At 40.4% G+C, this 27,289-nt stretch overlaps 1 protein-coding gene across 1 annotated transcript in view; it reads left to right on the top strand.

Annotated features, from left to right (window-relative positions):
* Positions 1 to 27,289, top strand: part of ULK2 (unc-51 like autophagy activating kinase 2) — a 711,692-nt gene that overhangs the window by 562,576 nt on the left and 121,827 nt on the right. Inside the window, exons 21-22 of the mRNA XM_044054320.1 lie at positions 20,256 to 20,365; positions 24,345 to 24,500. Coding sequence (XP_043910255.1) covers positions 20,256 to 20,365; positions 24,345 to 24,500 — 266 coding nt within the window. The remainder of the gene's footprint in view (positions 1 to 20,255; positions 20,366 to 24,344; positions 24,501 to 27,289) is intronic.

Raw genomic sequence — 27,289 nt, 5'->3', positions numbered from 1 at the left:
ACCCCTGTCCTGGACACTCACCCCTCTTCAGGTGGGCCGGCCTTCCAGCTAATGGAGAAGGCTCTGGCATCGGCTGGCGATCCTGTGCTATCACTCTCCCCGTCCTCCTCTGGACCGCTATGTACACAAGTCACTCCTGGCAGACACCAGGCACAAGGGCCTCAGGATATACTCCCACAGGAAACCCCTTTTGCGCTGTCTTCCCCAGCTTCTGCCTCTGAGGAAGTTCATCAAAAAATCTTGTGCAAGAGGAAGCACATGGACTCCACAGAGGAGTCCCTTACTGAGGACACAGACTTTGATGATGGGAAAGGGCCCCCTCATTCACCCACTGAGGTATCCTTTGATGATATTCTTGAAATTCTTAAACAGAGAGGTGACTGGCAACCTTCAAACCCGACCTCTGAAGAGTCTGTGTTCCTGCAGGCCTTTTGTGCCCGGCCCCCTACCTCCTGGGTTACTCCACCTGCCGACAAACTGGTCCGGCTCGTCGTGCAGCATGCGTGGAAGGCTCCTGACACCGTTGATGCCATTCCCCAGAGGCCAGATAAAATTTTGTCCCCTCCTGCTACTGACCCCCATTGGTCCAAAGGTCTTCTTGTAGATGGATGTGGCGGCCACAACTAAAAAGGACCTGGTGGAAGAAGAAAGCCAGATGTCCATCCGCCTAACAAAGAGTCCCAGGCTCTGGACAGAATACGGAAGTGTACTTTTGCATCAGTGATTTTTGCAATCAGGTCCCTGAACTATATGGGACACTTTACCAGGCTTCAAAGAGATTTAATTTCTGAGCTCTCTGAAACTTTGGCTGGTGCTGTGTCTGATGACGTCCGTGACAAAGTGGTCTCTCAGCTAGCCATCATTGAATCGGTGTCTAACTCCTCCATGCGCCTGATATCTCATGCATCAGAAGGAGCAGCTAGATCGGCGAGTTCAGGCATTGTTCTGAAATGACATGCCTGGATGCGCTTGTGTAATTTCGCGCAACCCTTCAAGGTTTCCTTTCTCAATGCTCCCATTGAAACCTCTTCATTGTTTGGACCCAAGGTTAAAAGCACACTGGCCAGATGTGAACAGGATGGTAAGACTTTTTATGCCGTGGGTGTCCATTATTCTTCCCTCAACGGGCTTTCTCCAGAAACCAGAAGAGTGGGAAGATATGGTACAAAAAGTCTCAGGGTCCTTGTGACACACAGGCTGAGTTCTCCCCTAGAGGCAGAGGGGGGAACTCACAGGGAAGATGCCCTTTTCAGGGCAGAGGGGGTCCGCGTAACCAAGGTTCCAGGGACTCTTTCCCTGGCCAATCCTACCAGCGCTCCTGAAGAGCGGCCCAACTGCTTTCCTCTGGAAGTGGTTGGGGGTCATTTCTCTTTGTACCCTTCTGCCTGGCTAACCATCACCACCGATTCTTGGGTACAAAGGATAATAACCAGAGGTTATCATATTCCCTTCGATCTTTGTCCCGCTCCCCCAACAAACGTACCCAACGTTCCACCCAGTCAAAGGGAAGAAGCAGCATTAGAGATGTCAAAGCTGCTAAGAAAGCGTCATCCAAATAGTCCCTCCAGATCATATAGGATCCGGATTCTACTCAAGACTATTTTTGGTGCCAAAGAAAACTGGGGACTGGAGACCAATTTTGGATCTCAGCTTATTGAACAAGTTTGTAAGAGTACAAAAATTCCGGACGGTCACAATACAGTATATCCTTCCGCTTTTGGAAAAAGACGATTGGATGTGCTCGATAGAGCTTCAAGATGCGTAATACCACATAAAAGTAGACAGGCCATCAAGAAGATTCCTTCACTAATGTGCAGGAGCCAGTCACTATCAATTCAGAGTACTGCCCTTCGGACTCTCTACAGCCCCCAGAGTGTTCACAAAGTGCATGGCAGTCGTCACAGCTCACTTGCGACTACAAGGATTCCAGGTGTTTCCATACCTAGACGACTGGCTCATCTCCTCCCCCACCAGACATCTATTGGAAGAAGCCCTGGCATACTCTCTTCTCACTGCAGAAAGGCTAGGCATAACCATAAACTGGCAAAAATCCAATCTCACCCCATCTCAGTCCACAAAATTCATAGGGGTCATCTTGAATACAACGAATTGCAGAGCATCCATTCCAGAGCACAGAATTTTAAGGATAAAGCAACAACTGATCCCAATCCTTTCAAAGGAGAAATCCACAGCTCTCTCTGTCCTACAGTTGTTGGGCTCCATGGCAGCCTGCATCACCATTGTCCCCCTGGCCAGGTTTCACTTGAGGCTTCTACAATGGCTACTGCTTACCCAATGGTATCCCTTTCAGTACCCTCTTTCAGGCAAGATTCGGATAACTCACAGGTGCAAACAGGATTTAAATTGGTGGATGGCCCACAACTCCTCACAATGGTCTTGCCCCTTCTCCCCCCAACAGCCCAAGGCTGCAGTGACCACGGACGCCTCCCTGATGGGGTGGGAGGGGCTATGTCAGTGACAGACAATCCAAGGTACTTGGTCCGAAATGGAGGCCCATCTGCATATAAATGTTCTAGAGCTGAGGGCGGTGCTTCTGGCGTTGCAAGCATTCCATCCCCTGCTGCCGTCTGGGACTATTGCTGTACAATCAGACAACATGGCGGTGGTCTGGTACATCAACAAACAGGGTGGAACCAAATCTTACCCACTCTGTCGAGAGGCCATGAGGATATGGCAATGGGTGATGGCTTCCAACCGTTTTCTTCTAGCAACGCACATTCCCGGGAGTTCCAACGTGATAGCAGACAGACTCAGCAGGTGTATTCTACAACCACACGAATGGTCCCTAATTCCCTTGATAGCGACGGAGATTTTCAACTGCTGGGGTCTTCCTTGCTGCGACCTCTTTGCGTCCCCGACCAACTACAAATGCAGCAACTATTTCGCCCTGATTCCCCCTCCGGGACAGTCACCCAGGGACGCTCTAGTCCACGATTGGCCCCCGGGTCTACTTTATGCATTTCCACCTCTCCCCCTCATTCCCCAGTTTCTGAAGAAAGCCCGCCGGTTGAAGAGGAAAATGATCCTCATAGCACCACATTGGCCTCATCAGATTTGGTTCCCCTTCCTTTGGCCTCACCTGCTAGATCAACCGTGGATTCTCCATCCAACCCCGGCGTTGATCTCCCATCCGCAGAATCTGATTCACCCCCAACTTGGACAGCCTGAAGCTCACAGCTTGGCTCCTCCAGTTCCCTTGATTGCCAGTCAGAATGATCTTTCTTTGCCAGTACGTGACATTCTTATTGCATCTCATAAGTCTTCCACCAGAATTACTTATCTAAGCAAGTGGAAAAGATTTACTTTTTGGCTGAAAGAAAAACAGGTCGATCCTTTTTCAGCACCAGTGTCGATAGTACTGGAGTATCTAGCCACTCTTTTTCAATCCGGTCTATTGGCCTCTACCATTAGAGTTCATTTGGCTGCAATATCTAATTTCCATGATGGTGTCCAAGACTCCTCTCTTATATCACACAAATTTTGCAAGACTTTCATAAAAGGTGTGAATCATCTAAAACCCCCTTTTAGAGAACCTACTCAACCATGGGACCTGTCATTAGTCCTACAAGCTTTGACAATGCCACCTTTCCAACCAGCTTCTTCTTGCAACCTCAAATACTTGTTATGGAAAACCTTGTTTTTGGTCGCCATTACTTCTGCCAGACGTATTTCTGAGCTTCAAGCCTTATGCATCAAGAGTCCATATTTGATTTTTCATAGAGATAGAGTGTCATTGAGAACTAATCCTTCCTTCCTGCCAAAAGTGATCTCTGAAATGTCCATTAATCAAACCATTGAATTGCCAGTTTTCTTCCCCAATTATTCAAACAAAGGAGAGTATCACCTACATACCCTAGATATTCACAGGCCAATTTGCTTCTACTTGAACAGGATTAAGGCCTCTCGTAAATCAGACCAGTTATTTTTGGCCTATGCTGGACCTAGATTAGGATGTGCTGTTGCTAAGGTCACATTTGCTAAATGGTTGAAAGACTGTGTGACTTTCATTTATAGACAACGTAATATTCCATTACCTACTACCATAAAGGCTCATTCTACAAGGCCGGTGGCAACTTCTGCTGCCTTCCATGCCAGAGCTTCTTTACATGACATTTGTGCAGTTGCAACTTGGGCTACCCCTTCATCAATCATTACAAATTGGATTTGGCCTCCAGGGGAAGAGCATCTTTTGGTTCTATGGTGCTCAGGAATGTTGCTCCATGAGAGCCTCCCAGGAATAAAGGTAGCTGGGGACTCTGTCCCACATGTAAGGAATAAATGAGGATTAACAATATCAGATAAAGAAGTTATGTCTTACCATAACATTCCATCTGTATTGTTGATCCTCGTTCAGTCATTACGACCCTCCATCCTTCCCCCTCCTGTGGCTTCTAGTGGATCACACCATCTGGTTCTAGTAGGTCATTTGACTAGAGGTAGCCTCTACCTTCTTTTGACTTGCAAACTCAATCTGAGGTAACAGGGAGAAGGGAATTCTGAGTAAGAGTTTTAGCTTGAGAGTTTGTAGCTGACGTGAGCTTGGAAGATGGCCGGCTCAGTTCCGAGATTGGAACCGATATCCACACGTAATGACTAAATGAGGATCAACAATACAGATGGAATGTTATGGTAAGACATAACTTCTTTTTATGTAGGAAGTGCAGTCCCCCCCCCCCCCCGCCCAAACTCAGTTACGACCTACATATTGTTGTCTCATAATATTGAATTACCAGACTGGCACCAATGGTGTGAAGGGATAAGGGCCTGACTGCAGCCCAGGCAAGCTGAGTTTGACACGCAGTTTAAACATTCCATGGTGCTGACAAGTGGGATGGGTGGACCTCTCTTGGGAGAGGTATTGAGCAGACCTCTCCTGGGAAAGGTTCTGAACTGGTTACACATGCTAACACTGTCCTTGAGGAGGGGTGACAATGCTTAGAGGCAGCCCTGGGTCTGGTGATAAGCTCACCAAGACACCAGTGGATGGAATTTTTCATAATGAGTGTGTGTGTGGAAGCATGCACTCACAAGGGGAGTATATTGTGAGCCACTGCAGTGGTACAGATTTAATGCCTTTCTTTTCCAAGGGGGTGGAGTAGGCTATCCAAAATGCTGTCATTCCCAGGATGCTTATGAGAGCACAAAACACACTTTTGTCTGAGTGAATGACAATCCTGTTTGGACGTCTGTCACCCCGGATCCAGGTGGAATATCTGTAGCATGGGAATGAATGGGCACTGTCTGATCAAAGGAAGGCATGATGGTAAGAAAATATGTGAGGCAGAAAAAAGTTAATTTGTTTTGAATTATCTTTAAAGAGGCAGTGTCTGTCTCTGTTTTTTTTTTTTTGTAATTTTTTTTTTTTATAGGTGCTGTTAACCTTTGCCAGGCTGACAATGGCCCAGTCGATCCAAGTTCGATAAGTGGCTGGGGCGACTGACAGAGATGCAGGGAGGGATGAGTGTGCCCATCCTAAGTGGTAGGGCATTCAGTGATGACGCTCACTTAGGAGAGGTGTGGTCCAATGTGGGGAGTTGCCTCAAATGTAATTGATGAGTGTGAGAGGTGGGACAAGAAGTGGGTAGAGCATATTAAAAAAAAAAAAAAAAAAAAGACAGCACAGATGCAAAGACAGCTGAGCTCCCAGGATGCCGTTATGATAACTGGCTCCAGCAATACTGGAGTAAGTTGGGGGGGCGAGGGGTAGGAGAAAAGCTGCTAAACCAATGTGGATGTGGAGTACTAGGTGTTAGGACAGTTAAATGATATCCCAAGGGAGACCAAAAAATATTAAGAACTGTTAACACATAAAGGAGACTTAAGCCATATTGATTATTGAAAGCATTTGAAATGTGGATTGAATATGTTGCAGAGGTGCTGCTTTGAAAAAAATCTTGTCTGCTTTTGGTTGCCTGTATTAATCACTTGATTCCCCCTTGTGGCTAAGTTGCATATTGCTTGAGAATGCCAGAAAAGTCATTACCATAGGTTAGGGCCACTGGAAATACAGGAAAGAATTTAATCTACTGTTACGATGAGTACATCATGCAGTTGTACTGTTTCCGAAATGAAGCTGCAGCCTCATTTATTGCTGAGGAAAGAGGATTTGCAGTTGGAAGTCACTGGTGAGTCTCTCAGAAGTGGATATCTTAGGCACTGGACTCTTTACCAAACATTCTTCTACTGATTTGCATTTAGGACTGAGCCTGAATCATACAAGATGTAAGGAAATTAATAATCCAAAAGAATTAGCTCCTGTCTTCTCTTAGGAAGGAGAGAGGAAATAATGCATCTCCTAAACTGCTGCTACAATGAGGAGTAATGGAAGGGAGATTAGTGCATGTCTTGTTTAGTAGTGAGTTGGTGACTGGCATAGAAATATTGTTAGGGTGGGGCAAAGGGGGCAGCCACTCCAGGAGCAAGGTGTTGGGGGATATGATCATTCCTTGCTGAGGGGATTTTATTGAGGTACTGGCATTCAGAATTGAATGCAAACACTGTAATTGCAGTCAGGATGCAAATGCTGAAGAGCTTTGTTGATTGTATTGTAACTTCCTCAAACCACCTGTTACATTTGTAACAAGTGGTTTGATACAATTTCAAGTAGAAGACCATTTCTGGGCTGTTCCATTCTCCAAGTAGAGTTGAGGGATGACAGTAACTGGAAAGGCACTGGGTGCTAGGTGAGCTTAGCTATAGCATAGCCTATCCTCCTGTTAAAACTGCCTCAATTTTCCATATTATGAGGAATATGTAGAGGCATTTGAATATATTTTTGGTTTGGAGAGATAACATCAAGTCTGTAGTTGCTATTCTCCAGTTATAAAAATCTGCTGCTAATGGCATATCCCATAATGTGCATCCTCCCACCAATCTCAGGCACTTCACCTCTGTCATCTCCAGTGTCTTTGAGTGCTTCCTCTTTCACTGCCTAGATTTCTGTAATGTACAAAAGTCCTAGTTGCAGCACTGTTTTGTACACCTTACTTTTCATTTTTTTTTTTGGCATTCTTCTGTCACACACTACCCCGAGACTGCTCCATTTGACTCCAGCCCCTCTGATTCTAGCTGTGAGATCCTCCTTCAGACTTTCCTTCTCCTCAGCTATCCCTCCCAGATGCTTGAAGCTGTTTATCTGTTCAGCTGTTCCCTTTTTTCTCAATCTGTAACTTCTGATTACCCCATTTAATGACAACTGCCTTGACTATACACAGTTTCATTCAATATGCCTTCAGTTTTGCATTCCATTTCCCTGTCATTTGCTGAAGTTAATTCCTGTTCCGAGTCTGCTTCTAATGCCACATTGACTATATAATCTGATATCACCCTGCAATACTTAATTACCATAAAGTCTGTTATTAAGATGTATATATGCATATTTTGCAGATTGTTTCTAGCTACAGTTTAAGGGCAAGACTTATTGATTTGGAAACAAAAATACAAGCCAGGAAAGTTGCATTTATCTTACTTCTTAGTGTTGTCTCATAAGAGGGAGTAGAAATTGTATTACATAGTTTGCAAAGATTGTGATGAATCATCCATGAAATTACGTACAGTCAAATGTGGACAATGGACAGTCTCTGTAGAAACAGTGAAATGGGGCTGAAGTTATGACTCTGGTGGTTTGCCATGCTTAAGAAAATCTGCCTTAGTGACAGGATACAAAACGAAGAGGCTGGTTATCTATTAAACATTTGTAAAAATTGAATGCTGTTGCTGATCTTCCAAGAACCATTAAGACTTATTCCAACAGTTATTAGAAAACCCTAGACCAGAGTTTATTATGGGTGAAGCACAGTTCCTTTACTTATCTGAGGTAGAAATGGTAAAAGGATGAGCAGTGTGCTTACAAGGAGGATAATGTTCTTTCACAGGCACTTTTACTACATGCAGGGCACCGTGGCAAAACCTTTGATGGGCACCAGCATTTAAGCCTGTAATGATAATAGCTTTGCTTTTGCTGAATATTAGAGCTTAGGAGGCATTTTCTTACTGGTGAAGATAAGAAGTGTTGGAATTGGCATATGTGAAGTTGAGATGAAGTGAAAGTTGTTGGGGGGGAGGGGGGGTTGCTTCCTGAAAAAAAATATGTATATTTTTTTTGATGAAACACTGATGACACTGTGACAGATTGAAGTTTATATGGTTGTTTTACACATATGAATCTGTGATTACAATTGGAGTTTGTTTACAGATTAGCAGTAGTCAAAGAAGGTGTCTAATTTGGCCAGGGATGCTGAAGAGTTGGTTAGTGCTATAAAACATGCACTCTTTGTCTGATATCAGGAGTACCACTTAGGCAGGAGCTGTACAGTAAATTTCTAACGAGTGCCTTTATTGTGGTAATTGTATTAAACTCTGTACACGTGTGTTGTATCTTCTAAGGTAATGGTGATGGTGTTGTGAATAAAGAAACCAAGATTTGTGTTTACTGGATCAAAGTAGTTAGCGCTGAACACACTAAGGAGTGATTCTGTGTTGAAAAAAAAAAGGCAGAGTTGAGGTTGAGCCTTTCTAGGTAGTTTTCAGGATAGTGTCATTCTGCAGATCATTTCAAAAGAACATCAGACCACTAGTTTATGCTCCTGTGATGGGATCCCATGTTGTGTCCATCAAGAGAATGTTCTGTCCCCTATGAAATGAAAGTGTTGTGGATCACATGGTCCACTCATGAGAAGGTAGGGCAATCCTGACCTTCCTGCTTACTGAATTACTTATAAAGATGCAGTGTTGAGTGGGTAAATCAGTTTGTCCAGGCATTGTAGTCGTGACTGCTCTCTGGTCTGTTTTGTCTAGCACAGCTCTTAGCAGCCACAGTTGTTGTCACCCTGCCATTTGACAAGTAGTCCTAAAGTTTTAGACAGGAGTGGCAGGAAAAGTTACTCTTCTTCCATACTGGAGTTTAGGACCTTAACCTATTCATTTAATCTGTCCCAGTTCCTACCTGATAAGGAAGGCCTCGATAAGCTGAATGACCCCCTGGATTGTTAACTCAAGTAGAACCTCTTGGAGACTCTCTTTGTCATATGCAGTGGGCATTCATTTCTCTTAATGTCATTCTTGACTGCATCAACACTGGCTGGGGCACAGACTCAGATCTGTGCCTCTGAAGGTTGGAGTGGCTCCAGTTGTGGTATCTTCAGGAGGAACTTTAAAACAGCATCTTAGATATCCATTTATTGAAAGAGATATTCTTCCATTAGCTTGATGAGGACTTGCTTTTGTAACCCCTTCATCTTCATGCACTCCAACATCCTCTAAGCCTAGCCAGCATCAAAAGATGAATAGAACTCCTTGTTGTCCAGGGAAAATTGAAAATAGTGCATATGACACCATGAAGAGCATGACTGCAATGAAGCCTAGCTGATTCAAGAGAGTACAACTTTGAACCTTGTACTGCAACCTCACCCAATTGACCAAGATCTTGACCTTCTGGGCCATCTCCAAGGGCAAGAATTACTGACATTGAAGAATGTTCAGCTCTGTACGAATAAAGATAATACTCTAAGCAGGAGTCAACAAGAACTTGCTCCAGTTTACTGTCAGCACTGGGGACTGCATCCTTTGATCCATCCAGATTTGACAGCCTGGGTCTTGGAGGTTAATGAGTTGCTTGGAACCCTGTCTTTCAGTTTTAGTGGGTGATACCGCCATACTATCTGAGTTGATCAGCTTGCAGGTGACCCTAATATCCTATAAACCTATGTGACTTGCACTTCAGTTGTTCTGTAGTTAAAGACATGTGACTTTTGTCTCTGCACATTCAGATTTGTAGAGGACAGCACTGTACACCAGTACCTGATGCTCAAGTAATTCCTTAAAGGAGTGCTAGACCCTCTGTTCTCCTTTGAAGAACCCCTCATCTTCACTGGATTTGAACTTCTTGGTTTCAGGGCTTACCCATTCACCTCTTGTGCCTACTAGATCAGAGACATCAAAAGTATTTATTCATGCATTCTGCAGAAAGTTGTCTTTCTGATTTCTGTCATCATTACACATAGGAGCTCATAGATGCAAGTCCTTATGTGTAGTGGGCCATATCTGGTCTTTCACAAAGGCATAGTGGCCTCATAATTAATTAATGTATCCTTTAAAAAGTGGTTTCACGAATGACCTTGAAGTGAATCTGTTTTCTGTTCCTCTGAATTCACAAGTACCAATTTTCTGTTCCTTATCTCATTTCCAGAACACCTGGAATATGGATAGCTTTTGATGTCCTTGAGATCAAAACTAAGGTATGGTTTCCCATCAATTCCACTGATTAAAAAGTTTTCTGAAAGCTGAAGTAGACAAAGCAAAGATGATTCTACTGGATGCAGTTTGACAAATATATCTATTGTTTACTCTGCTTATGAAATTCAGTACCTATCCACTTCACAAAGCAGTAGGGTACAGTTCTTCATCTTAGCTTGAAATCAGTGATTCAGCTTGAAGATAGGATTTTAATGCCTAACTGTTAGGCATTCACATCAGAGCAGTAAGAATCCTGAATGAAGCTGAGTTCTATACTTATATTAAAAATACAGAAATATATTCTCAGCATGGGCAACACAAGGGTTAGGCCCTTTTAGATCCCCAGTTGCAAGACTGTTAGACCGTTTCAGGTCTCTGTAGCTATTCTAAACTTGTCTTCAGAGTGAAACCTCAGCTTGTATTCCCACATCCTTCAGGTGGCTGCTAATCCTTCAGTTATAAGTTTCCTTAAAGGAACAAAACCTTCAAAAAGAAAGTTGTCATAATCTTGGGACTTGATGTTTAATCAAAAATAAATAAATAAACTGTCTTTCATTTGAAATGGCCGATTCATTGACCTTAAGGTAACTGTCATGGAAATGTCTTTTAATGGAGACATTCATCAGAAAGCATGATCTCTCAGCTGCAAATGTAAAGTGTTAACCCTCTTAGACAGTCTTTCACATTGAAGGTATGTCACTCAATACAAATCTTTTTATGCCAAAAGTTCTTTCAGCTGCCTGCTTCAGCCAGTCAGCTGCCAGTATTTGACCACAACTACCAGAATGCTGAATAAAATTGAATTTGTTACACACTTTGAATGTGCACAAATATTGAGGTAGTGTACCAGATCAAACACCGTCAAAGTAGTGGGCCTGTTATTTTATTTATGTTATGATAACCACAAAAAAAACACTCCCAAGTCTTGGTAGAGTTCGTTTTTACAAGAGCCACAACTATAGCTACAGCATCTTTAGGAATGTTTCAGGATATATTAGAGTAAGCAGTTTGGATTGCTGCCCATGCTTTCACCAAACACTCTAAACTAGATGCTTATTCATAGGGTACAGGACAGGGTTTGGCATGACTGAGCTACAGGAGACACTAAACTGTTCACCTCCTGGAGTTACTTATTATTGCTTGGAATTTCACCTAGATGTTATGAGTTACTGATGTAGTGACCCCCACCTGAAGTAAGATGGTGCAGTTGTTTAAGGTACTCACCTTAACAGTACATCTTCAAGGTACGATCACTGTAACAGCAAAGATGCTGTTCCTCCTTCTGTCTATGGTTACATGTTGTAGAGTATAATTTTGCTCAGTGTTATATTAAACTATTCGTGTCCATTAGAAATAGTTCACACTTTTTGGCTCAATGTGTATTTCAGGATATTAGAGTATGAGCCAAAGTAACCCCAATTGCAGATGAGATCAAGGAAAACAGATTACAGTGGTTTGGTCACATGTGCAAGAAAGCAGAAGATTATTTAATGCATAAGATTTGGGAGAGACAAGAAGAATGCTAGAGGAAAGGAAGACATCCATCCAAAAGATGGACGGATTGATGAATGAATTGTGTGAGATCTGTATCAGTCAGGTGTGACAGTTGAAAAGGTAGGAGAGTGGTACTGGATTGAGAAAGATGGTGACAGTTAATGCAACACCCTTACCCCTTTTAGCAAAATGGGAAAAAAGGTGGTTGATGATGAAGATGTACATCTATCTGCCTTGCTATAAACGTAGAGAGAGGGAGTTAGAGAGGCATACACACACAGGTATGTATATTCATATGTGTATGTTTGTGTGTGAGTAGCTATGTACTTATAAGCACATGACTGTGGAGGCACTTTGCTTTGAAGAGGAGGAGGGAATACATACCATCCGTACTTGTGTGGTTTTGTTAGTCATAGTCAGAGTGCTGAAGTTAGTTTAGATTCCATGTTTCTCACTGAAACAGTCAGTTGCAGTGTTTAGAATAAGGTGTTAAAACATTTGGACATGGCATTAGAGGACATACCTACTGTACACGCTCCTTCCTTTGGTTTAAAGATTTCTATTTAAAATAAGATGAAAATTGCCTTGATCCTAGTTGCTGCTTAGAAAGTGCATTTATTTTCTAATCCTCCTCTTCAGGGGTGACTTCTTTTTAAGACCTATTTTGTTTCTTACCACATTATCATTCTCCCTAGGCTTCAGTCTTGACAAAGATGTTTTCTAAAGAGTTTCCTTACTTTAATGCTTCCACGAATTATTTTCTACCTTTGTAGCACATGGTTTGGAAAAGACTGGCCAAGCCTCCTTTTGAGTCTGCTATTTAGTATGCTTGAAATTCCTTATTTAAAGTATAGTATAGCTTCTTGGCATCTGTTCAACTACTGTAGTTTTAAAGTAAAAAACATTTTTTAAGTGTTCATAGCCTTTCATGGCTTTTTTTAAGCATAAGGTAGATCTTTCTACTTCCCCTGCCTTAGTTTTCTTGGATTTTGCATTTGAATCAAAGTTCCAGCTTCCTTTCTGTAGTCATCACCCCAAAATGCTTGTAAGCTCATCATGCAACTTATAGATGACAACATATAGTTTTTGCTTATTTCCTGAACTAGAGAGTTCAGGAAGTCTAATTGTTAACTTGCTTCCCTTGCTTAGAATACACTAGCTGTTCCATTGGTGAGCAAACATTTTCCATTTCTTTTCCGGTTTGTATTTTCTTTTTTTCTTAGGCAAATCTCTTCAAGGTCTAATGAAAGCACAGACTACTAAAGGTGTTTCAGCATCTTCAGAGGTATGCCAGGTGCTTCTGTCTGTGAAACATCTACTTAATCTACTGTGCATTTGTTTACTAGACGTTTCACTTTGGAGTCTGCCTTTAAAACTTTAGAAGGGTTTACTGCAGCAGCTTAGCCAAAAGATGTTACCTGGAGTCCAGTCATTGATACTTTACCCAAGTACTGCCATATGCTGAAGGCTGTAGTCAGGGCATAAATGTCTCATATTTTGGGTGGCCTCTGATATCCAGAGACCCAGTCAGTCACAGCACTTTGTGTTGAACAGCAGGAATCGTAATTCTGACACATCTGAAATTTGATTTCATGTCAAATCCTGAATGCTGCACATGGGAGTGCTTCTTAATTCATGGGATCAAGACCCCTCCACACACACACCCTGCACTCCCATTCTGTTTTAGCATTCCCACTCCAAGGTTGCAGGCCATCTGGGATTGGTTCATGCAGTCATATTACATATTATTGCACTTATCTCTGAGGCCTTGTAAACTTGAGGTAAAAATATTAAAGTAGTGGGACTGTCAATGGGGCGGTTTATATCCTTGCAGAAATCATTGTTTCTCTGCCAAGTGGTGCCTACCATAAGATTCACTTAATGCTTCTAAGAATTATTTCTACCATTTGTGGGTCTTAGTTCTCGAAAGACTGACCAAGTCTCCGTTTCAGTCTGCTTTTTCATACCCTTGAGATTCTGTACCCAGAGTACAGTGGAGATTCTAGGCATCTCTTCAACCACTAGAGGTATAGTGCACCATTTCCATTTAGTGTCCCATACTATTCTGGTCCATGCTGTGGTATGTGTGATGTTGTGATTTCTGACTGAGAGTGTCCTTGGTATTACATAGTACTAGGTGTATGTGTCCATTTGTCTGCATTATGTTAGTTTCCTCCCCACATCCTTCTGATGCATGTAGCGTAATTTCCATGTGATTTGCATGTTGTGTATTTGAGAGATGCTAGCAGGATGGACTTTGCTATCCGTTTATGCTTATTGTGCTAGTCCTTAACATATCTTAGATCTCTTTTGCCACCTTAGAGTACAGACATAGTCACTGTTTCTGCTCTTGAGTCCGTAGCGTTTTTTTTTTTGGGTACTGAGAGTCTATTTCCTTTAGTTTATTGCTATAAATTTCTTAGAAACTTCTTCATATCGTCTGTTGTGCTTCCTCCCTTTTTCCTCACTAAATAGCTTTTAAAGTTCTTGTGTACTCTTTCTTTTTACCATTGCTGGTAATTTTTTTCTGTACATCTCGTACCTCTTTTATACCATTGTTAGTATTTTGTACTTTGTAGTTTTTTTTTCTACATTTGTATCTTTAAAAAAAACTTTATTCCTAATTCTTTTTTTTTTCTTCTCTGTCTGAGAAAGATTCCTTTGTCCGATGAGCATTCTAAATGCATTTACTGTCTAGGCCCTTCACACCTTGATGCTAGTTGTGACATATGTAAGGGTTTTTACCCTACGGCCCTTATAGATAGAAGGAACAAACTGATTCTCAGAAGCTTGCGGCCCTTTAAGTCTTTAAATCTTTTTCTTCAACAGTATTTTCTGGGGCTCAAACTCCTAAGAGTACAGAGAAAAAGGATTCCAGGAAGTGTTCCCTGGAACCGACTACTTCATTGGCTCTGGGTTCAGAAACTCCTAAGAAACTTGCTAAGACTTTGGATCCCAGCTCATCGGATCTAAAAACCAGAAAAGAGAAATCCCCTTGGATCTGATCACCACCCTTGGCAATGGATCCAGTTACCTCTAGACTGCCTTAACCTTTCTTGGAGCACTGTCCAAGACACCATCATTCTAGACTTCGTCAGTAGCATCCTCGATTCTCTCTTCCAAAAGCTTGACCTAAGCCGACATTGACAGGATGATGAGGGCGTTTCTGTTGATGCAGATACAAATGGGGGTTCTCCTGGCTCTGATCCTATCGGGACAGGAGACCTTAATTAGTACAACCCCCCTCCACTCACTCTGGTATCAGAGTTGTCGGATCTAAAGGTTCTGGAGTCATTCACATCACATCCGAAGATACCCGTATCTTCAACTCCAGTGGTGTCTATGAGTGGGCCGGCTCAGAGGCACTGTGAGCCGTAGCATCGGTGTCGGATCCAAGGTGTTGGAGTCGACTGTGAAGCCATCTGAGCTCTCTCATCCCCTTTGAGTCTCAGTGCTAGACAGCTCAGCTTCGACTGCCTCTTTGAGTGCCCTGCCTTCAGGGAGGAGGGAACTTATAGTCTGTAAGCATGGTTTTTCAGAGCCATTAGTTTCCTTCTCTCTGAAGCTTTTGGTAGTCAAGATAGTGGAGAGAGCTTTCTCTATCCTTAGAACTCAAACTTCTTCACCTTCTTCGACTCTGACCGCCCTAGCCCATTTATCTCTGCATCTTGAGGCTCAGTCATCCTTACCACAGGGACAGCCAGCCCAAGTTAATCATCAGTTAACCCAACATGGTATACTGATTTCTTTTGGCACTTCTCCAGAACATCCCACTGAAGAAGTTCCCAGGAAAAAAATGCAAAAGGAGGCACCTAGTCTCTCCTCAAGAGTCCATCACAGAAGATACCTTCTTCAGTGAGGGGAAAGGAGCCCCAAGCTCACAACCAGACTACATCTCATTTGGAGATATTCTGGAACTCTTGAACTACCCTCCCACCAGTCCCTTCTTTGTTGACTTTTGGAAGGATCGAAGATGCTTAAGGAACCTTATTCCTTTGTATGAGTCATAGACTTTGCTAGTTATCTTAGTATTTTATTCCTTTTCAATGCTCTGCAGATGTAAGGGGCAGCAAACAGGACTTGAGGAATGTTATGGACTAGGGCATTGTGGGAAAGGGAAGAGCTCGAGAACTTTTCAAGTGATTCATGAGCTAGTAGAAGCATCTGAGTCGGATCAGAGGACTGGATCCGAACCCAAGAGTTAAGGAAGAATGAAAATGGATAACACAGATGGAACATTATGGTGAGTACATAACTTCTTTTTCCTAGTGCTGGATGTTTGACAGACCCTGTATTTCATTGTGAGACATCAGTTAAAAATTAACAAAAAAAAAATGATGAAGACCAGCCCCTTTCAATGAGCCTTATGCCCTTCTGATAAAGGCTGTACTGAAGATGTCAATTAATTCATATATCTATGATTTAGAATGAAAATCTTTCTTAGATGTACTTTCCCAAGAAGATGACAGATGTGACACACCTTTGCTGACCTACAGCGAGAAAGTAATTGTGTGGAATGCATTATTTATTGACTATGTGCATTTCGGTAATACAGGTTAAGTTCATTGAACTCGAGCTCTTTTTTTACGTGAGGAGGTGGACTAGAGACTTGACCTACTACTTAGTGTAGTTTAGGTGATTTTAATTTCTGAGGGACTGCACTGTGTCATACATTGAGGCAGGTCCATTTGGAGCTCTGCACAGATTATAGTAAAGCAGTTCATGAATACTAGCTATGTAAAAGAACAGTTTGTATTAGTAGTCATTTTTTTTGTAGAAGGTCACTACAAGTCTGGAAGAATGATTATAGACAATTTCACATTTCTTCACGTAACCTAAAGCTTAGGAGGACAGCACAACCCATTTGTATAGGAGTACTGGAAGGTAGGTAGGTGGCTCTGGCCACTTATTAACAGGCCATAATCAGAGGTTTCCGAACCAAAACCACAAAACAAACAGCATCAGAATTACTTGTTCTAAAGACTTAAAACCTTGTCTGTAATATAAATAGGACCTGATCGAGAGACAGGTATGTTCCCAGAGGCTATTCCTTCTCTGAATGAACCTCCCCCCTCCATTAATGTGAAGAAGAATTCCTCCCTAACCTATTTCAAGTGTAACTTGGACAATTAGATGAGGAGCAGGAAATTCATTCCCGGTTTGGCACCTGTGTCTCTAATGTGTACAGGCAGTCTGTAAATGGGTCATCTCCCAAGCTCCTGCTTGTAAATGTTTAATTTCCCAAGCCCCTGCTTGTAAATGTTTCCTCTCCCAAGCCCCTGCTTACAATTATCAAGGGTACCAGAACGTTTCAGAGATTTCTCAGTATTCCTTGACCTCTCTAATGCCTGTGTCTCTCACCCCCCCCCACTACTGAACACACTGTCTAACTTAGGCGTCTTACAGTAAAATGGTTTCTGAGCTACCTTGAAGATCATAAACAAGCAGTGAAATGGTCCAACGAACTCTCACCCTTTCTCCACAACCTTACTGGAGTGCCTCATGCCTCCATCCGTGGACCCCTACTCTTCAACATTTTCACTAACAACCTTCACACTTCTTCCCACCCTGGAACACTCATTCAGTACACAGATGATTCCACCATAATCTGTACTGCTCAATCACTACCAGAACTGCTTTTAAAAACTCAGCAGTCCTTTCCTGCAGTCGAATCCTGGCTAAAAAATGCTGAACTCTTTCTTAATCCAAAAAAGACTAATGTAGTACTCTTGCACTCTATAAACGCCTCCCCTATCACTGATCATTTCAAAATCTTTGCATCTGACAACACTGTCATAGAAATAGTGCTGGAAACCAAACTTCTAGGAATAATCATTGACAATAAACTTTCCTTCGGCCACCATATACAGCAAAATATAAAGAGAACTCGTCAAAAACTGTGACTCATATAAAAACAAACATTTCTTAACTATGGCAACCAAAGTTTCCCTAGCAAAAACCTTTCTACTTCCCCCCTTCTTTACGGTGCCTCTATCTTCACTAATTTACAAACTTCTAACCTAAGCAAGATGGAACAGTGCTACAACAAAGTAGCTAAGTTTACCACAAACTCTAAATATCACAGGCATCACTGTAAAGTGCTACTAGAACTAAACTGACTTGAATTTCCCAACCAACTTGCTTTTATTCAGATATCCGCTCTGCACAACCTTATTTTCAAGCCTACTGCCTGCCCTGTGCTAGCCAACATAGTTATCCCTTATACACGAAGTAGATCCCTACAATCAGAAGACAAAAATCTGTTAGCTATATTAAAACCCATTAAAAAAAGGGGGTGACTCTCTGTATTCATATTATGTCTCTAAACTATGGATTTCACTACCTCTTGCTACCATGTCTGTGCCTGGCCTAAACCGCTTTAAATCCTCTATAAAAAATCATCTAAAACTACATCACTCTGCTCCTGTATAAATCCAGCCCAGCTCTTCCTCTTCTTTCATACTAGCTTCATTTTCTTTTTCTTCTGTCACATCTCACTCCTTCACAGTCTACAAGATCCTAATGTCTCGTAATTCCTTCTCTGTTTCTGTACCATACCCTTAAGCTACTGCTCAGTCTGTAATGCCTGTATTCTTCTTAACTCTGTCACTCACTGTCTGCATCACTAACTCTTCTGCTGTTATTTTCCTAACTGAAACCAGCATTTTATTTTTCATGTACTATAACAACCAATGTCATACATTGTACTACCTACATACTAATTTTGTACACTTTATCTTCTCATAGGCTATGTGTATGTTGTTAGAATGACTAAAATTCTGTATAATTATATAACTGTATAGAATTGTCCAGATGTGTAGTATATCTTGTAACATAGTTTTCACTCTGTCAACTTATTTTTGTATTGTATTCCTCATGTCACTTTATTGTTTTTGGACTATAATGTAATTGTATTGCACTGTATGTGGAGCTTTTCTCCCTGGGCCTCTGCTGAAAATGGGTTCTATAGACCCAGTGAAACCACCCTGGTAAACAAATGTCCAGTAAAATTTCGAATTTATTACTAGGCATGGTTGTTAACCTAGTAAACACCTGTGAACATATGAACCATATACGTAATGTAGCCCCACTCCAGCACAAGTGAATCTTAATTGCAGTATTGAATGCATGGTATTCATTGCCTCAATTGAGTTTTAATGTACAAAAATTATTTAATCTGACCAAGTAATGCAAACATTTCTCTTCCTTGTTCAGTTTAAAGGATTATTTTATCACATTTAAGCTTAGCAGAACCCAAATAAAAATAATTTTTTTGTAAAAAGTGCCTGCAGTGACATACATTGAGTATGCTCGGCTACCATCATGACTGTTGTATGAAAAACTTGTGAAGGTAGGGTGAGAGTTCGAGTGAAATATTCATGATAGTTTCCTTAAAGGACAACAGGATTCTGTTATTAAATGCTCAACTTCTCTGTCCTTTTTCTCCCTATTTATTGTCCCTGCTATGAATAAACAACAACACAGCATTTAAAATATTTTAAATTGACTGTTTCTCTCCACTAGAGCAGTACTTTACTGCACTGTAGTGGTTTTACTTTCAAAAAGTTTTATCCTGCCCTTGCTGCAGTCTCCAATTCATTTATGTCATCAAGGCCACTGAATACAGGTAATTTTCTGGCTAGTTGTCTCCTCAAACTGACATCACATGACTGTCCTAAAAACCCACCTATGTTGTGATGTCACAGCTCCCTGGTCCTTCCCCCACCCACACAGAAAGTAAAGGATAGAATAAGGAAATAGTACATGAGTCAAGTCTCCTTCTATGAGCTTTCAATCACAGAAGGTGACAGCTCAAATTATCCTTAGCACTTTGACAGCTTGGGAAGTTAGGTGTGAAGGGTATAGGAGATCAGTCAAAGTAGTACAATTCAGGCTTCACAAAAAATGCAGTTTAGCCATTCTAAAAAGAAGTAGCAGTAAAAAGCACTTTGAAAGTCTGTTTTGTGGCATTTGCACTGTGTGTGTTTATTGAACGGTATGAAATGTTACTTAAAACTAACTGACTGAAAGACAGCAGTGTATACATGTAAAATCAATGCAGTGACAGGAGCTTTATGAAGAAAGAGGCCTGCATGATGTAACTTTTTACAGACGAGCACTTCATTTTGGGATACCGAGAGGCAGACTAAAAATCAGAATTACTTCAAGATGCCAGACCCCATGTGGTCAGACTCAGAAATTACGTATAAAAATATTTAAAAATCTGTGAATAGTCCCAGAGTGGTGTTAAAATGTAGAAAACAGCAAACCATGATGAAATAAACATGTTTTTTTGAGTCTGTGGGTGCGGTTCTCCTTTAATAGGAAGTGAGAATCTGAGGTTTTATGCTGTCAGAAGCAATGATAATTATACCAAATTGTAGTCTCATAGAACGGATCATGGAGTGTAGAATCCTCACAGACTATTCTTGATTTGCTGAGCAGAACATAATTGTAGTTATCAGTTGAAAATCCTTTATTTCGACCTGTTCTTTTTTTGTTTACAGGTCAGTAAGTGCAGGAAAACTCTCTGACCAGACGGTGAAGACAACTCTTGGTGGTTATGCATATCAGGGAAGCACAGACAGTCTCAATTCTGAAAGGCCAATGGATACAGGTTATACAGATTGTTTCTGAATTTAGAATATCTCCAGAATGTTTTTTTTTTCATTCTGCTTTTATTTTTCAACATGCAGACATGTGATCTTTCATTAGAGACAGTATCTGAGTTACTGTGCATGGAAATGTCAAATAACCTGTTTTCTTACTCCATTTCAAAACACTGGAATCCTACACTGATTTTTATAATGATCAGATCTAGAGTGAGGTTTGTATAGGTGATGCATTTTTAACGCCCCCCCCCCCCAACATTGTGCACCTGTCAGCTGGGCAGCTGCTGCTTTCCACTCCTATCATCCCTAACTTTAAAATCTGTGGTATTACTTCCTGGAACTGGAGCCACCTCAGACATAGATGGTTTCAAAAGGAGACAGGGAAGTGTAAAGCAGTGCCTGTAGCACCATCATTGCCTATGTGATGTATTCTTTTTTGGGGATGTCCTGTGTGAGCTGAGCTGTTAATGTTACAGTCAGCTCTAGGCCTGTTGTTGCCGAATTTATTAACCGTTTGTCTTTTCTTCACAGCATGCTGCCATAACCGATTCAGTGCCAACTAGCAGACAGAAGTCCCACCCTTCCTTTACAGACTGGGTGAGCTGATAAAATGCTAGTCCTTCCCTCCTGCTCCACCACTGACTGAGCAGGTATTCGGTCTCAGGTTATCTTGATTGCCTTCAGGGCTTTATCCAGATGATGCATCTTGGAAACCTACACTTTAAATCTTCTAACATTACGTTTGTTAATGTTAGATCTGTGTTTCTTCTGAGAAAATGTCACTGCATTTCCCAGATGTATACCATTTGTGTCTGTTCTACTTTCAAAAATATGTTTCCCTATTTGGTAAACATCATCTCTAGCTTTGTGTTGATGTTTTTCTGTTCTAGAGTGCTTCAAATGTGTTAAAATAAGTCTTTGGTATATCATTTAAAGTGCAACTTTTTTAAAGCTATTCTCAAAATACGACTGCTTATCTTAGCTTTTTTATCATTATTAGGTGTGTGGTTACATTCTTTTTTGTAATAGTTCATTGTATTTAGCGAAGAATGCTGTAAGAATTCCCAGTAGTTTTATGTTCATTCTGGAAGTTGAATTGTATTTTTTACCTCAGGGATTCCTCTCTGTAATGTCTGTCATAGCATGATTTGTCATATAACATCAAAAGAAAAAGAAAAAAAAAACAGGTGTTGAAGGTATTATATACATTTTTACCAAATTCAAGTTATTATCCTGATCTGGATATTATTTTTTAAAAATGTGTCTTGTATATGTATTATTTTTTAAAACTGTCAAAAGAAAGAAACTAGGTGGTCAGGCAACAAATATAATTTTTGCATTGAGATTTTAACTAAATCAACTTTGGGGGAACCTTAGTCCTAGCACAGAAGCAGAAAGTAATTCTCTCAAGATGTTATCTGTTTTTGGGTTTCTGAAGATATGACTTCTGCTACAGAAAGCATTTAAGGTTTTTACTGTTTTTTTTCCCTAGAAAAGGCAAAATAAATATATATGTACTGCTTTTCAAACCTACATGACTAAAATACTAATTTTGTGGTAAGGAATCAGTCAGAAACAGCACTTTCCCAAAATTTATGAAAACAAAATCTAAATGTTTTATATTGGAGCCAAAGTCCCCCACAGCCCCATTTTCCATATGATAACTTCAGAATCTACAGATCTCAGGAAGATGAGCAGTTCCTTGATATTATGATTTTTGAAAGTGTAATTTCTCCTGTATTCCAGAGACAAAAATGTTGTTCAATGAAACTTAGTATAACCAGAAAATCAAAAGGGCATATTGACTTGTTCCTTTGAAGAAGGAATTTTGTTAGCAATGCCGAATGTGTCCCTCAACAAAAGATATGCACAGTGCTTTGCAGTTTATCATTGTACCTTTGTAAAACAGCTTTTAAAACCCCTTAATCTCTTCAGTGGAGCACCTTATTGGGATAAGGAAAATGCTAATATTTGGGCAGTGTGGGAAAGTATATACTGTCCAACAGAATGACATGAAACATGATGCAAAAAATGAGTACAACACCTGTAGCCCTTTGGACTCTCAGAAGACGAACTAGTGTTGTAATAAAGTTTACATTGGAACTTTGACTTGTATAAACAGGAACTCTCTAACTTGGAAGTGTTCCTGTCGGCCATAGCCATTTAAACTGGCAGATGAACTAGTGATTTTCCATAATGGGACTTTTTTTTTTTTTTTTTCAGATTAGCTGGAAATGTTTTTTTCTAATATAATTTTCAAGAGTTCTGCTGACATTCTTCTGTTACTTTCATAATATTTTCCCAACATTTTCTGCACTGCAAACTGAGGTCTCCCAATTTAGATGTTGAGGGTGCTTCATACTGAGGATCTCAGATCCTCTCAACCCTAGGGAGGTGAACAAATGCAGATTGTCAGAGCGAACCATTGCTGACTAGTAGTTTTTTTCATCAGTCCTGCTACAATGCAGGTGAAGCTTGGCTGGCACAAGATAAGGAGCAGTACGTTTATGATAGTGAGTGCTGTCCTTTTTTGTAAATGGCACACCTGTCTAGAAAACTGTACATATATTTACAAAACACTATAGTTTGAATATTCAGTCTTGGAGAGGTGTCAGCTTTCACTCTGATATCATGCAGAAGCATTTTAAAGCATACTTCTCAGCTGTACAGATTTTCTCAGAATGTCCAGATTTTTGCCTCTTAATTTTGGTCTGTTTTCTCATACACTTGAGGTTTTCTGACAAATCATTGGCAAGTCATTGATGGTTGAAATCAGAAATAATGATGGACATTTGAGTTTCAGACTCCATACCCTTAGGAAAAGTTATGCTAATTCAAAACATGTTATTCTATAAACTTTTGAAGTTTGTAAAAGCAATATTTAAAAACTGTCTGTATTTTTTGGCCTTCATCCCCTATTATTTATGGCTTGCTCTAAAACGCTGAGAGGTATGTTTTTAAGTAAGCTTTACACATTCCTCTTAAGTAATTAATGTCATTTTAACCACATTGAGAGTGTTCTGATGAGTTCACAAAAATATTTTAGAGGTATAGTTTGTCCCAGTCTGCATATATTTAACCACATTTTAAGTGGTCCTTTGGGGAAATAAAAATATTATTATGATGATACTTTTTTTTTTGTTTGACTTTGTGTTTGTTGCTGTGATGAATTCCATAACATACCTTGCATTAAACCAGTTGCACTGTGTAGTTCCATCGCTTCCATGGGATCCCCAAGTGGTCAATTAATGTACCACAGAAAGTTAACCTGTAATCGGCCAGCAGATTTCATATGGTGGTCCAAGACCTAATTCTGCACACTTGTGTACTGTGCATTCCATTTAAGTTGCCTTTTCACAACAGTATAACTGATCACCCATGAAAAAAAGGTACTCGTGACTAGTGGGTCTTGTCCAGATAATATTATAATTCATTAATTAAAATAACACATATAACTGAGCAGTTACTTTCTACTAGACAGGCAGCACTGATCCACTTGCAGAACTGGACTTTGGGGTTTACCTAAAAATCCTGACTTTTATTCCCTGACTTCTTCGAGTACCATCAGTTCCCAAAAAGGTGTATTTTGGGATTAGAGGACTTCCATTGACTGTGAAGCACAAAATCTGCTTCTGAAACATTTTTCTAATGTCTTTTCTCAATGCAGTGTTACAGACACTCTGACTTTGGTTTTATTGTTTACTGAAAACATTTACCTTGATGCAGGAATAACCTGTGATATAGTTAAAGTGTATGCTAACTGATTTGTTTGCATTTTATTATAAAGGCGTAATTCTTTATCTCATTGTTTTGGCACATTAGGAATGGATCCCTAGCACTGATTTACAACACACACACACACACACACACACACACACACACACACACACACACTCTGTGTTTCTTCTCAACCACATTATCTATCTGTTTTCACTTTTACTATATTTATAGATATATGTATTTAGATTTTTTTCTTTCTTTTAGCTCCAGCAGGAACCTGTGGAATGTTGATGGGTTCCCCTGCTGTGGCAGCAGAGAACAGTCCAAGAACAGTTCTGTTTACAGTCGGGTCTCCTCCAAACAGTATCACCCCTCCTACAACCTGTGTTCACATGGTCAGCCGGACAAGAACAACATCAGGTACGTAAATGAGAACATAAAAAGTCTGTATCGAAGTGGAATGTAATCTGCTCAAGTATTTCCATCTTGAACAGTGAAAGTATCTTTTTGATACATATAAAAAATGCAGACTGATGATATAAATTCACATGCCCATATTCCCTGTATGTTTAAATCTTCCTTGGAACGTACTGATTTTATTGGGAATATTGTTTCACTATGTGTCACTACAAGTACAGGCAGGGACAGCTACATATGTGTAGCTGTCCCTGCCTGTACTTGTAGTGATAGCTACATATGTGTAGCTGTCCCTGCCTGTACTTGTAGTGATAGCTACATATGTGTATACCTCCATAGTGTTTTCTATGTTTGCCGTACGTTTTTGTTGGAGCCTGTTCACCAGGTTTTGATTTTAATTTCAATTTTAAGGCATTTTCTGCATTAAACAAATTTTTGTAGTATCTCACAAAAGTATTAAGAAAAGTGACAACTGTTCAGATGCTTGTTCTGTAGGAAATTCTGGTAAACTTACAGTGGTGGGACTTCAGCTCTAGTTTAATATTACTTGTTCCAGCTTGTAGTAGAAGTGTTACGTTCTTAATAAAAAGCTTTGTAAACTTTTTAAGCTGCAACCCAAGTAAATCTTCTGTACCCCCAGGTGATGTTATACAGGGATATATCCATAGACTTTAATGGATGTGCCTTCATGTATATGTGGTAGTATGAACTCATCCTTACATCCTCTCTCCAGTGACATAATCAAGGGTAAAGTTTGCTGATAATTTCAGTGACATAAGTGTAGCAAAACAATTATTTTATGAAACAGTGACCATATATATTTGCATCTACAAGGAGGCACATGTATCATGGAGGTTAACTCACCACATACCTTGATGCACAAGGTAAATGTCTTAACAACAGACCCCCATAAACATCAGTGTGACATCCTAAAGGGACTAATTTGACTTTCAGTCCTTTCAAGGTCTTCCCTTCTATATGGAACACTATTATTCAAGATCCTGAAACATGGCTATTGCCCTCTCCGAAGCACATCTTTCCCCTCAGAAAACAGAGCAACTGTGTGAGAAGCAGTCAGAAAAAATGTCCTCATATTAGCCACACCTTCTCACTAGGCTAGGACATGCTGGTTGGAATCACTTACCCACAGAAATCACAATCATGAAGTAAAAGTTTTTAAAACCAACCTAAAAGAGCATTTACTAAAAGAAGCCATGTGCACTTGCTTTCATGACAGTGGTTAAAAGCAAAGACTGATGTATATTGATCACATTCTAATTTCACAGTGCTTGATACTGTACACTGTATGAATGCAAACCTAAGTGTATCTCGTGTGTGTGTGTGTGTGTGTGTGTGTGTGTGTGTGTGTGTGTGTGTGTGTGTGTGTGTGTGTGTGTGTGTTTCTGTGGCTGGGTATATATATATATATATATATATATATATATATATATATATATATATAATATACATATATACACAGACACACACACACACACACATATATATATATATATATATATATATATATATATATATATATATACACGCACGCACACACACACACACACATATATATATATATATATATATATATATATATATATATATGTACACACACACAGGTACTTAACTTTTGCATTTATTTTTCTCTGTTACTTTAGCTGTCCACCCTCATTATCCCTTTGCTTTTCTGACTCCCCCTCCCTAACCAACACTTACTTTGGAGTTGCTGAAGTGGCTGCTTTCAACTTCCATCATTCCTTCATGTATATATTTAAAATCTGGTAGTTAGCATAGAGGATTAAGACTGTGATCTGTTAATGAGCTGCTTCCTGTAGTCCTGGATTTTCTTCTTTCAGCGTCCATTTGCTGTATGACTCTGAGCAAATTATTTAAATTATTTAACCCTTCCATGGTCTGAGTCAGTAAGGAAGCTAAGTTATGTTCCTCAGTGGTCCTTTGGACAGCATAACCTTCATTCTCCTCATTATTCATGCTGCTGTTTTTATCTTCACCTCTCCTTGCTTTGACTGCACCTTTTACTTGCTTTGTGAATTATACTAGTCTATTTTTCAGCAACTGTGCTGTTTTTCTCTCGTCCCTTGTTCATGTCTGTCTTTAATCTTTGCTGAGGCCTAATCTAGAAGCTAATTGTTCTTTTTGTTCCTCTCCAGTCCCCAGTTTCTACCTCACAGTGTTCTACCAATCTGCTGTAATGTACTTTTTTTCCATACGTGTATGTCTGTCTGCCTGCGTAGTTGGTAAGGATGAATTAGTTTCATTTGTCTTTTAGCCATATTCTTTTAACAAGTTCCATAATCATGAGTCACAGCATATTCTTTGTATATTTTTTCTGGCATTTTTAACCTTCAGTGGTGAAGGCATGACTTTGCTAAGAACAACCAAAAAGAATGAGCTGAAATCATTGTGAGAAGTAGAGGCAAATGCTGCACATCAGTAACAAAACATGTAAGACCATTGAAGACTGTAGGTAGAAAGACTGTGAGTGCTAATGGGAAAATTCTAGATTGACATCACAGAGTGAAAAAGGCAAGGTATTCCCATTAGGTTCTTATGTAAGTACAAGGCAGTCAATCTCAGACCATTACAAGAGTAGCCAAAAACCCATATTCAAAAGTTCCCTCCAGCCTCAAGGAGCACAAGACAAGAGAAGATATTTTGTTCTTATTGATGATTGTTGCACTTTCATTCTCAAAGTCCTGTTGTTAACACGGCTCCCTTAGTTAAGTATAGTTTCCTTTCACAGAATTAGAGCTTCCCAACAGTCACAC

This window comes from Protopterus annectens, chromosome 13.part0 (assembly GCF_019279795.1).
Source record: "Protopterus annectens isolate FY-2018-M chromosome 13.part0, PAN1.0, whole genome shotgun sequence".
Lineage (NCBI taxonomy): Eukaryota > Metazoa > Chordata > Ceratodontiformes > Protopteridae > Protopterus > Protopterus annectens.
The sequence above is the reverse complement of the archived record's forward strand: the minus strand, read 5'-3'. Positions and strand labels throughout refer to the sequence as shown.